The following is a 13190-nucleotide window of genomic DNA, read 5'->3' on the forward strand; positions in this document are numbered from 1 at the left end:
CAATGTTTGTGTCTATGTATATATTGCAAGTGTGTATATACACTTAAAATCCAGTACCGTAGTACGGTTTGACTTGGAAATGTCAAGGTTATAATGCTGCAAATATCAGTTCTTAATGATTAATTTAGTTTTCAGAGCTAGGATGCAGGATTGTGATTACTTATTTTACTCTTGGTTTTATTTACAGTTTTTATGCATAACTTTTAGAAATACGGATTTTCTTGCCTAATAGTTATGGACATTTGACCTGACTTTCAAATTACTACCTTGGAAAAAAATTAAGTATTTACTCTAATGCCCTTCTCATGAAACAAAAAAGACATGCTTCCTATTGACTCTCTGAAAACATATTTGAATAATATTATGATAAATTCAGAAAATAATGTTTCATTGACGAGTGCATGGGAAGCAAAGGTATCCCAAGCAAAAAGATGCTACAATAGATGTCTACAATTTGTTAAAAATATTTTCTGCTACTGTTTTTTCCTTAAGTATTTAACATTTAAGGCCTAGATTTTTTTAAGATCAGGTCTTTCTATTAATTTAATTAAAAGGGAAATTTGCTTTTTACATTAGAATCATCATCACAAAAAATCATGTCATCTCAGTCTTAGCTTTAAAAACAGTTCTGTTAGAAAACCAAACTTCCGATGTATTCTAGAGCATGAATTTTGTTACCTTCATGGAACAGCAGAAACTCACTTTTCAGTCTGATTTCTAGATGAAAAACGTTACTTGGTATGTTGAATTAGTGAACTACGGGTCTCTTGGGTGTTGACTACTGAACCACAAATATTAATATGCTCTTTTTAATTTAATTCATGCTGAGGAATAAGAGGAAGGTGTCATAGTAGTTTTCAGTCATCTGAGAGTATTTGTGATACCTAAGTAAAGTAAAAGCTTTCACTGAGATTGGGACCCCTTTTGCTAGCTTTTGTACAGAAATACATAGTTTATTTTTTTAATAAAGCCAACAATTCTTGTTGCAAGAATAATATATGGGGTAATATTAAAAGAGTAGTATTCTAACTTTTTTAATAGGTTAAGCAGTGAGGTGAAATAAAGTTACATGTTGCTTTCTGTAGAATTGCAACCTTTCTTCTCTCTAATTCTGTGTTGCAAATATTCAGCTTGGACACAAAATATTTTTACTTAGTCAAGTGTGAGTTTGCAGAGCGGAATGAAGTTGTGTTCTCTTCTGTATGCATCATTTCACGTATATAAAAAAAGGGCATTCATGTTAAGGAATTTACTGTAATATTTGTCATCCCATTGCCTTTGCTGGCCATGTTTATTTCTACTGGATATGAACTTTCTGTTCTGTTGATAATGCACAACAGTAAACAGAATATATATATACAGATGTATGTGTATCTACATGCATACACAAACTTTATGAAGCATAAAAACTCCCTTTTCTAAGTGATCTTTCCAAATAGAAGTATAAATTATCCCTCACCAATTCCAAGTCAGTCATGTCTGTCAGCCTTCTACTTTCTCCCTTAATCTGCTGAAGACTAATCTGTAAAATCTGATTGCATTAAATACTCAAATTTTTTAATAACAAACCTACTTTTTTTAATTGAAAGGAAGTAGAATAATAGAATATCTCAAGTTGGAAGGGACCCATAAGGATCATTGAGTCCAACTCCTTGCTCCTCACAGGACTACCTAAAACTAAACCATATGACTAAGTGTCATCCAGACACTCGAACTCTGACAGGCTTGGTGCCATGACCACTTCCCTGGGGAGCCTGTTCCAGTGACCGACCACCCTCTCAGTGAAGAACCTCTTGCTGATGCCCAGTTGAAACTTCCTCTGACACAGCTTCATTCCATCTCCTCTTGTCCTATCGCCAGTCACCAGAGAGAGGAGACCAGCACCTTCCCCTCCACTGCCTGCCTTGAAGAAGTTGTAGGCTGCGATGAGGTCACTCCTCAGCCTTCTCTTCTGCAAGCTGAACAAACCAAGTGACCTCAGCCACTCCTCCTAAGTGTTGCTCTCAAGACCTTTCACCATCTTGGTTGCCCTCCTCTGGACACACTCGAATAGTCTGAAGTCCTTCTTATATTGAGGTGCCCAAAAACTGCACACAGTACTCGAGGTGGGGCCACACCAGTGCAGCGTAGAGTGGGACAATCACCTCCCTTGACCGGCTAGTTATGCTGTGCTTGATGCATTCCTGGACACGGTTGGCCCTTTTGGCTGCCAGGGCAGACTGTTGACTCATGTTCAACTTGCCATCAACCCAAACCCCCAGATCTCTTTCTGCAGGGCTGCTCTCCAGCCTCTTGTCCCCCAGTTTGTACGTATAACCAGGATTACCCCATCCCAGGTGGAGAATCTGGCACTTGCTCTTGTTAAATTTCATACATTTGGTGATTGCCCCCACTTACTATAATTCTTTGAGCCTGATCTGTCAGCCAATTCCTCACCTAAGATATTATGGTCTTGTCTAGCTGTGTGCTGGACAGTTTATCCAGCAGGATACTGTGAGAGACAGGATCAAAAGCTCTGCTAAAATCCCAAACCACCACATATACTGGCTTCCCTTGGTCAACTAGATGGGTGACCTTGTCATAAAAGGAAATTAAGGTAATTAAGTAGGACTTTCCCCTCATGGAGCCGTGCTGGCTATAACCAATGACTGCATTACCTCTCAGGTGTTTTTCAGTAACTCCCAGAATAACCTTCTCCAGAATTTACCAGGCACTGAAGTGAGGCTGACAGGCCTGTAGTTACCGGGGTCTTCTTTCTTACCCATCTTGAAAACTGGGACAATATTTGCCAGCTTCCGGTTGACTGGAACCTCTCTAGACTCCCAAGACTATTGAAAAATAATGGAGAAAAGTCCTGTGATAATATCGTCCAGCTCTTTCAGTAGCCTGGGGTGAATCTCATTAGGCCCCATCGACTTATGTGCACCTACCTGGAGCATCAGCTCTCGAACAAGTCTCATTCTGGTATTTGTGCCTTAACTTCGTCAAGGACAGGGACCATTTTGGAGCTTTGCTTTTGACAGTTTAATTTTTTTTTGAAATATTTTTTCCCATTCTTGGAAGGTGTAGCTTTACATGTTAGCTTTGGATTTTTTTTTCCTAATCATCTGATATTTTGCTCTGTCAGAGCAATCAGAGAGGATTGTAGAAGTGGTGAATTTGATCAGGTGATCATTTCCACCTTATAGGAAATTCCTTTGATAGCACTGTTCCACTCTAATTCCTTGTGCAACACCCTACCACTGACTTGAATGAAAAAGAATGTTTTTGACTTACTAGGGAGTGAGGATGATGTCTCTGGCACCTATAGGTTTTGTGCTTCAGTGATGTAGAGCAAAGTACAGGGCTATGCTATGGTTGTCTGAACTAGCATTATTAGAGAGAAGAGTTCCTTTTTACCCATTTTCTACATTTTTCCTGTCATTAACATGTACCTCGGTTTTATAGGATGCAGCAAAGAATTTCCTTAAAAAACTAAAAGGAAGTCTCAATTGCTGAATATAATTACTTATAGATTATATTAAATAGACAGCGTGTTAATGTTAGAGTAGTTTACCTAAAGTTCTTGTAAGCTTGTAAAATGTGGAGAGGAAGAGAGAAACCACCTCAGTTTTTTAATGCATTAAATAAAATTCAGGCTCTTTAAGATGACTCTTCAGTATTCCCAGCAACCTTCCTGAACCCAGTGACTTTTCTCAGCAGTTAATATCTTAAGACTGTGGTTTTAAAGTAGCAGTTTCTGTCCTAAAGGTTCCTTTATTTTATATCTCAAATTGATCGGGAGTACTTTTTTTATGAATGTTGAGTTAAATCATGTTATGCTTTTTGGTAGTTTGTCACTTCATGTTTTATCTTCATTGATCAAAGCCCTTCAGTTTCTTCAGTCACTGCTAATCAGACATCCCTTTAAGAAGGATGGATTTCATACCTGCCATGTTCCTGAAAGGCTAGTTCTCCATGGGGAAGTTTCTGTCTTGTGTATTAGAGGCTTTCACATTTTATGCAGGTGGCAGTACATGCTACTGTATTACTACTGTTATGTTCCAAAGGGGCCTGTGTGAACTGTGAGTGGTCCACCTTCAGATTCAGTGTTGAGGGCATTGGAAACTCTTGGCACTGAAGAAGTTGTTTCCATATGGTCATCATCCTGATTTTAGCTGCTTGTCAGTGAGGCTTCATTGGCACTGAAAGCAGTATTTCTTTTGATTGAAAAACCAGTAACATGAATGATCTTTCAGTGGGTCAAAGATGCTTGTTACTGTTGGCTGTTGTTTGTATTTACTTACTTTCTTACAAGAAAGTTTCAAATTAACTTGATTGTACAACAATATACTGTTCTGCTCTCTGGAAGGCTTTCCATTGAAACTTGAACCTAAAAATTGAAAGCATCTATTTGTGGACCTTGAATAACATCAGTAAACAAGTGTAAGTTATGTAGGGGTGGGAAAAGGGTTGTTTGGCTTTTTTAATCCACTCATTTCACTCTTAATTTGTATTTGATTAACAGATCTTAAAGAGACAGGAAGAGTTTATCTTTTATCATGCTGCATCTGTCTGCTCTGTTGGTTTAACCTTGTCGGTGGATGGTGTAAAAAATTTGCACAAGAAACTTAGACTTCATGAGACTTTTAACCCTTTCCTTGGAAGACTTGTCTCTTACAGTCTGCCATAAGTGGCTTTTAGTGCTCAAAGACCCCTTTACTCCACTTCATTACCAAGCCTTTTGGTCATCTCTTCTTCCCTGTCCTGTAAACAGAGCTTTAACGTTGAGAAGCAGGATATTCGGAGACCCTTTGAGAATTCACTTTTTTTTTTTTCCGACCAACTTTATATGAAAGATGCTCAGAAGTGAAAATAAGGGATGATTGTAAAATCCTTTCAGAAAATACGTTTTTGATGTTGTTTGGTTTCTTAATTTACTTGTATTTTCCCTTCCGCTTACATCTTGAGGAAAGCAGGATGACTGAATTGCAGGTTTCTAATTTTACCAAATGAGTTCTGGTTTCCTCCTGAAGCTAAAGGCTTAAATATTGTAAAGAAAAGTTCTAGGTGTATATGAAAATGACTTGGAGAATTATGGTTAGGTATGATGAAACAGTCAACACGAACAGAAAATAACATTATGACCACAGCCTGTGTAAGACAATTAGTTTATGTACGAAGCGTTGTTACTACATCAGGGCCTCCGTATGGATTTGCAACAATTTGTTGAAGAGGATGGCTTTAGTGTGGCTTCGCTGTCAGCTGTAGCTGACACTATAGTGATATTTTGTTACAAACTCTGAGGAAGAACTCCTGAAGTTTTGAATACATGTATGGTCCTGATTTGGTTAGAGGCCTGAATTCCCATGTTGGGTGTGGAGAATTGCTGTCACTGTTTAATAAGAGCTCCTCAGTTTGCCATTTGCAAAACTTCCAGTGCTTACTGAGTTTTCTCAAGTGGCAATACACAGAAAACATTAAGGAGGTTGGAAGGAGGCCTCCTGCAAGACCACATGTGCAAGAGGTCTCAGAGAAACCACACTTGCGTGATGTCGACATTTGAATAGGCAAGAGCAGGAGAGGGTATACTCTGTTCCCTGGTCCCTGAAACTTTTGCCTCTTTGTTGTGTGTTGCTTTTAACAGCCTAAAGTTACTTAAATTAACAAAATGTGTTGTTCAAGAAATTACCAATTTGGTACCTTTCTGTTGGCTGTTTAGATAGTCTTCTGTGAGAAGATGAAGTATGGCTTCTTTTTCTCACAGTTCTGAACAAGACCGAGACCAGGTTTTATAGGTAGATCAGTTTCAGTTTGCAGTGCAGGTGAAATCTGAAACTGGTTTGCAGGGAGTGACAGGTCTCTTGCCTTGGATATGTACTCCAGTATGGCAGCCACTCGTACAGCTTATAGTTGGGTTTTGGCTTAATAGGAGACCAGTGACATCTGTGATCAGATTCTTAGTCCCAGTCACGCTTTTTTGTTACGCTTGTCACCCAGTTGAAGTCTGTATTTCAGAGAGGCGTTCAAAATTAGACATATAGTGATAAGCCTTCAAATGCGGCTGTAAGAGGATTTTTGAGCAGTTAAATATTGAAAAGCTGTATTGAGCAACAGTTGGATTTTTGCAGAATGAGTTGTTTGAACGCAGGGAGGCACAAACTGTCTCCATTAAGGTGTTGAAAGCCCTGCTATGTAATACTGTTTGCTTCTGGATGGTCTGGAACGGTCTTGGAGGCTAGAACACAGAAGTGTTTCTTAGACACTGTTATATCCTGCAGTGACTGCAGTATAGATGAGGCCTTTGAGATGAAACACACACAGCCTTATTTAAATGTGATCTGCACAATTATTCCATAACATCTTATTTTGATAAGTTAGTAATTTCTGTTGTCTCCTCCACCACCACCACCCTGAGAAAATCCAGACCCTTAGAGGAATATCTTGTAGCCTTTCTGAACAGGTCATTCTTATGAAATGTTTTTAGTTGGTTGTTATTTTGTTGGGAGATGGATGTTACTGTCTCCCTACAAAGGAAAACAAAAATAGCAGAGAAGTCTGAACACTATTTAGACATTTATTTCCTTTTTGAGTCTTTTTGCTTTCCTAAAGAAACTGGATTGTAGTAACCTTTAATCAGAGATGTAGGAGTTTCTTTTTTTGCATCGGTGCTTTGTAACCTTAGGAAGAAGACTATGACTCTACCTCAATTCATCCTCAAAAAAGGTTAGCAGAAAAAAATGGAACAAAAGGAATTAAAACAGCTTGGGACTTTTCTGTTTTAAGAAAGACTTCTTAAGAAGCCTGCTGGGGAGGTTTAGGAGGCCCACTTCCTAAGAGGAGAGGACTCAATCACTGTGAAACCTTTTAGAATTTTAGATCTTTTGGATCTGAATAATCTCATTTGATGTAGATGGAGCATTGATGTGTTTTCAGCAGAGGTGGTGTTCTTATAGAGAATTTCTCCTCCATAACCTTCAGAAAACACTTTGTGCCAGGTATTTGTACCTCTCTTTTTAGAGCCTCATTTGTGGCAGTGTTCTGATGCTAATATTTTTTAACACACTTTTCACATAGCTTTTGTGATTGAAATCCAGGAAATAACAGGGGGGACAATATTGTAAAAAATACACTTGTCAGAGCTGGCTCTATTAATGTTCAAATTTATAAAGATTGCTTATGGGCCCTGGAACTGCCTGGAACAGAATTATGTTCTTGAGTTAGTAAAAAAACAAAAAAGGAAAAAAACAGATGTTTTTCCAGCAGTCTGGACCACAGAATCTTCAGTGGAGGCTTCAGCCATTTGGGTTGTAACACTGGCATGTGTATTTAAAAACAAACACCAAACAACAATAAAAAAACCAAAACACCCTGTCCTCGCAACCCACCCATACATACCCTCTTCCACCTTCCCCCCAACAAACCAAACCAAACAAAAAGCCCTGTGGCCATAAGAAAAATTATCTTTGCAGTGAGCAAAATCTGGCTTTTCAGAATATGTAAGATTAAAAGTCATATGCAAACATTTCTGCTGAGTACTGAGAACGTCATAGCTCAATGTCACCTCTGATACAGGAAACTGTTCTGAACCAGGACCTTACAGGTGGCTGTCATGGTTTAACCCTAGCCAGCAACTAAGCACCACACAGCCACTTGCTTGCTCCCCTGCAGTGGGATGGGGGAGAGAAATTGGAGAAAAGGTAAAACTCGTGGCTTGAGATAAAAACAGTTTAATATGGTAGAAAAGGAAGAAAATAATAGTAATGATAAAAGAATGTACAGAACAACCAATGCACGATGCAACTGCTCACCACTTGCTGACCGATGCCCAGCCAGTTCGCGAGCAGTGGCCTTGCCTCCCCACCATCCCCCAGCAAACTCTTCCCCCCACCCCCCCCGCCCCCCCAGGTTTTTTTTGTTCAGCATGTCATATGGTATGGAATATCCCTTTGGCCAGTTTGCGTCAGCTGTCCTGGCTGTGTCCCATCCCAGCTATTTGTGCACTTCGCAGGGCAATATGAGAAGCTGAAAAGTCCTTGACTTAGTGTAAGCATTGCTCAGCAACAACTAAACCATCAGTGTGTTATCAACATTATTCTCATCCTAAATCCAAAACACTATCCTATACCAGCTACTAGGAAGAAAATTAACTCTATCCCCGCCAAAACCAGGACGATGGCTCAGAAGCCATTTTATACAATTATTTCCTTTCTTAATGCGGAAACTTGAAACTGTGAAAACATTGGCCACTACAAACAAAGTAAATGGGCAGAAGAAATATAGTCATCTTGTAATGTTTGTCTAAATTGTATAAGGTTGACTTTCATATTTATGTCTCTCCCACTGGCTGTTTATTTTTGCCTCCTCAGTGTATCTGTTTTCACAGAATTTTTAATGGTGTTTGTGAATGCCATTCTGAAGTTGGCTGGCTCTTTAGATATTTTACCTAGGTGTTACCTTTCTGGCAACCAGAAACATACCAGTCTGCCTGCCTCAGACTAAGTTCTTGGTTCGTTTATGCAATTAATGTGATGAAATAATGTGTCTAAAACTTCTGAGTTTGTATTTAAATACTAAAGGCTAATTAATTCCTTACAACAACTTCGGGAGCACCTGCTTGGAATTTGAGGGACTACAAGATGGGTTGGGCTAAACTCAAACTGCTTCTGGTACTTTCAGAAAGGTGATAAGTGTTTCTGTTGAGAGAGGGTCAGGATGAAACGGTTTATGCAACATATTTTCCATGAGTTACTGCTTTTCTAGAAGACAGATGGTCTTTTCAAATGGAAATTGCTGATGTTCCAGCAATATCCTATTGCCTTCTCTCTTTGAAGATTTCATCTGTATTTCCTTCATATGAAGAAATAAACTGCTTCTATAAAGGTTACAAACCTTGACTAGGGAATACATTTTTTAAAGCAAACTTCTGTGGTTTTGATCAAGACTACAATGTTTATGTGTTGTGACACACGGAAACAAACTTCACAACTTACAAAGAGTTATAAAGCAGGCATGTTTATTGCGGTGTCGGGTGCAAGGGGATTTCTCCTCCAAGCTTGCACACCGGGTTAAAATCATGACAGTTAACAAAGTTAGTTACGCCTACTGGTTCTACCCCTTAATTAACTGTTGGTTAATACTTTTCTTACTTCATCTTAAAGTTACAGTTCTCTTTTAATTCACCACGCATGCTCAGAGAGTAGGGGGCTTAATTGGGCTGGGGGCTTTTCTAGCTAGGAGGTGTGTTCCTTAGCATTATAATGAGATTATAATGAGACAGGTTAACACGAGGGCACTATTTTGGCAGTCCATTCTATTTTTCTGAGATTCGTCCTTGTGTTAATTGTTATTGCTAGTTAGCAGAGAGTTAGTGAAGACAGTCTTTATCTCTAATATGTCTAAGTGCCAGGTGCAGTTGTTATGAAGCATCTTCTTTACATTCTTCTAATTCTTCTTACTTGCTTTTAACACTTGTTTTTTCAAGATGTCCTGTAACAGTTGGTATACTTTCTAATGGAAAAGCAAATCACAAATTTTCTTCCTTCTTCTAGCTGAATAGTGAATTCCTCCTACCTGCTCCAGTGTTATCCCATGCTATGCCAAACCTAGGCGGATCATTAAAAGGATTTTTGCTACATCAGTGAACTTAGACCTAACATTTGAAAGAACTCTGAAGAACTGCTTCTATCTTACTAAGAATTAATGAAACTGCTTTCATGAAGACCTAAGAAAGAGTATTAGTTATTATGGACTAATATCTGAAGGACCCACTGAAAAATGACTGAGCTTGTTATTTGACTTTCCTAAACAAGGATTATTTGGAGGAAAAAAGATAAACTATAAATTATTTACTTGTCACATGTGTCAAGTAAATATGCTACTTACAGTAGTAATTTGGGATGTACTGGTCAATGTTGTCTAGCTAGATTATAAAAGAAAATTAGCCTTGTTAATTTGGGATTTTGGCTTTTTTAAGTTTCCATTAAAAAAGAGGAGGTCCTATGCCATGTGTTTTTCAGTAGCATAGTAAGAATGCAAATTAGTGAATTTCTATACTCTTGCCTTTTGTCTAGCTTTTCCAGGAAGTCTAAACCCCATTTTTTTATTAAGGAGTAATAGTTACAAATACACGCATACAATTATTTAATGTGACTAATTGTTTTTTTCCTTTTATCTTGCAGCAACGCACCTCTTGCTTTTTCCTCCAAAGTATGTTATATTAAGTTTCGTGAAGCATCGAGTGTTGGTGTGGCCCAGCATCTAACTAACACGGTTTTTATTGACAGAGCTTTGATAGTTGTGCCCTGCGCAGAAGGTTGGTATTTTAGACATTCTCCTGTAATGTTAGTCTTTGTCGTGTCTATTAATTGTTTTAAGCTTTCCATGTAAGGTGGTGGTGCTCTGTTGTTATTTTATTTTAATTTATTGCTTTTTGAAAAAAAAGTCTTGAAACAAAATTGAAAATTGAATGAGAAACACAATTATATAGATTTAATTGAGATTCAGCATTAGAAAAAAGGTAGTTGATTTAAATAAGGATAATTCAATTTTCCATAGTTATTACATATTTTGAGGGAAAAGAAGGTAAAATAATTAATTTCAATATGGTTTGTTTTGGCAAGCTTATTCTCACACAGAGTTCTCACTGAAGTCAATGGAGCACTGAAAAGATTAGGCGATTTCCTGGCACCAATAACATTGCAATTTGGATCTTAATGTATCACCTGTGGTGTGGTGTGGGTGTTTTTTTTTTTTTTTAAGACATAGATTATTTTTCTCGTAGACATGTGATATATGCATTTGGCCAATTTAGATTTATCTAATCTGAAATACTTAGCATTCATGGTGATAATTACTGTTTGAATATAAAGGTTTACCTCCTAGTTCAATAACAAAAAAATCACTTTTCCTTTCTTGTTACTGTGGAAAATACTACTTTGTGTGCCATAAAAAGGCTTTCTTATGTATACTGGTACTCCTTTTTGGTTTTAGATATCTCTTTAAAAATGCAATGACCTGTACAGGATCCTTCCAGCATAAAATATTTTTAAAACTCCTAATAAACTGAAATGCTTGGTGAATACTAAATTTACAAGTGTTCCTTTAACTAGCTTTGAGGCCATACTTTTACAGATGTGTTGGATACAAGGTAGTTCGTATTGTTAGTATAATATCCCAGATCTGAATACAGTTATATGAAGCATGGCCCTATGGGAGGCATATCACTGGAGTTAGGCAGAACCCCATTGACTTCATTGGGATCATTGTGGAATTGAGCATCTGCCCATTTGATTCTGGACTTTTTGCCTCTTTGGAGTGGCAGCATTCCAGCTGGTGGAGTGAAGCTAACTTCACTTTGAACATGGTAGCTGTTTTGCCATGAACAACAGTATTTAGAATGATTGAACCATGAACTGCAGCAAGTCCAGAAATAGCTCCTATTAACATAACTTTTCTACCTGCAAGAGTCAGATTTTGGTTCAAATAATACTGTTGACTTCTTGGAGTTTGTTAACAGTGGTCCCAGAATACCATTTTTTGGTACATTTGCCACATCATGATCTGGATAGTGTGAGATTAGTGCTGCTGTAATAATGGTCTGGGATGTTCATAGCAAACTCTGACAAGTCTCCAAAATTTCATAGACTCTATAAGTACTTTCACTAAAGGCTATATTGACCTACAATATACTGCCTGTTCTTGTAGCCTTCTTAATAGGGGCATGTGGCACATGTATTTGTCTTTGTGAAGCCTAGATTTTTAGTTGGTTTTGTGCCTTTTTTGGGGGGCTTTTTGGTTTTAGTTTTTGAACTTGTTCTTAGACCACAAAGAGGATATTGCTGTATCCACTTGAAGCTCTGTAGAGGCTAATGGGACCAGAGTCCTTGTTATTGAAAAATTGCCCCTAAATAATTGACTACAAATTATTCAGGATCTTAGTTTTGCATTTCATTGAAAAGACCTTAACACTGGTTCAGTACTGCCAGAGAGGGAAGATTGCCGCCTAATGAATGAACAACACTTCCTGGTGTTTCTCTTGTGATGAGATCACTGCCTGACGTGATATGGCAACAGGCAGGTAAAGCTACATTTTCCTGTGTCTCTTGATGGTAGACAATGAATGGAAGGAGAATAAAATCAAAGTTCTGACAAATCTTGTTCCAACCTCATTTGTAGCTGACGTATTAGGCATTCTAAGAAAACATTACAGCAAAATTGTCACTGTTCAAAATCATTCTGGACCCCACAGAGATTTATGCATAATTAGGTGAACAAGAGGTCAGGTTTTTTTAATGTCAGAATACTGTTTCCATGTAACTTTCTAATGGAATCACTAATTTTAATTTGTGAATTTATATAGGTTTAACTTTCTGAGGAGTTTATTGTGTGGAATAAGTATGGCTTTGGAGACCACAGTGCGAGATTTTTGATTGACTATGTATCATATGATGCATTGTTAATAGAGTCAGTGGAGTGTATCACGGGCTTTAAAAGTAGTGATGGCTATATTCTGTCGGGAGGTAAAATTACATTTTTGGCCAATGGTGCCAATAATAAAACATTTAGTGCGCCGAATCGAACATAGAGGAGAGGTAAAAAGGGACTCTGAAAACTTGGTTTTAAAAACCAGAACAAAATCTGAAATTTTGAGTGTATATGAACAGTGGTAAATCAAGGAAGTATGAGGAGGGGATCACTACACAGTTAATTTTTTTTATGATATTTAATAAACAATTTAACAAAAATGTAACTGTAAATGAAGTAACATTATTAAGCTGTCAAAATACTACTACTTTTTTGTGTGTGTATCGGTAGGTTTTTCATTGAACGTTATACTTTGAGAATGCAAAGGTTGAAAGATAAACAAAGATGCCACCCTAATCATTCTAAATTTTATGTCCACATTATCTGGTAGATGGATTTTGACTATTAATTTGGTTTTGTATGTTTTCTCTGTGTGATATTTGTGCATTATTAGATGACTAGACTGGCCAAGGCAGACCTGTTACACTTGCCTGAGTTAGGCATTGTTTGCCATGCCACTAAACCTGCCGCCAAGTGAAACCTTCATGGGGGAAATGAGATCGAAGTCTGGCCTGCTGAAGATGGACGCCCTGTCTCTGTTTTTATTTTATTTTGCTTTATTTCCTTTGTTTCTTTTATTTTTATTTTATTTTGTCCCTTTTTTTGTTTTGTTCTGTTAACTCTCT

General features: G+C 37.7%; 1 protein-coding gene across 3 annotated transcripts in view; it reads left to right on the forward strand.

Moving 5' to 3' along the window:
• SREK1 (splicing regulatory glutamic acid and lysine rich protein 1) overlaps positions 1-13190 on the forward strand; it is a 38938-nt gene that overhangs the window by 1486 nt on the left and 24262 nt on the right. For all 3 annotated transcript variants that reach the window (XM_059833329.1, XM_059833330.1, XM_059833331.1), the window contains exon 2: positions 10161-10294. In XM_059833329.1, the coding sequence (XP_059689312.1) occupies positions 10161-10294 (134 nt within the window). The remainder of the gene's footprint in view (positions 1-10160; positions 10295-13190) is intronic.

This window comes from Gavia stellata, chromosome Z (genome assembly GCF_030936135.1).
Source record: "Gavia stellata isolate bGavSte3 chromosome Z, bGavSte3.hap2, whole genome shotgun sequence".
Taxonomy (NCBI): Eukaryota; Metazoa; Chordata; class Aves; order Gaviiformes; family Gaviidae; genus Gavia; species Gavia stellata.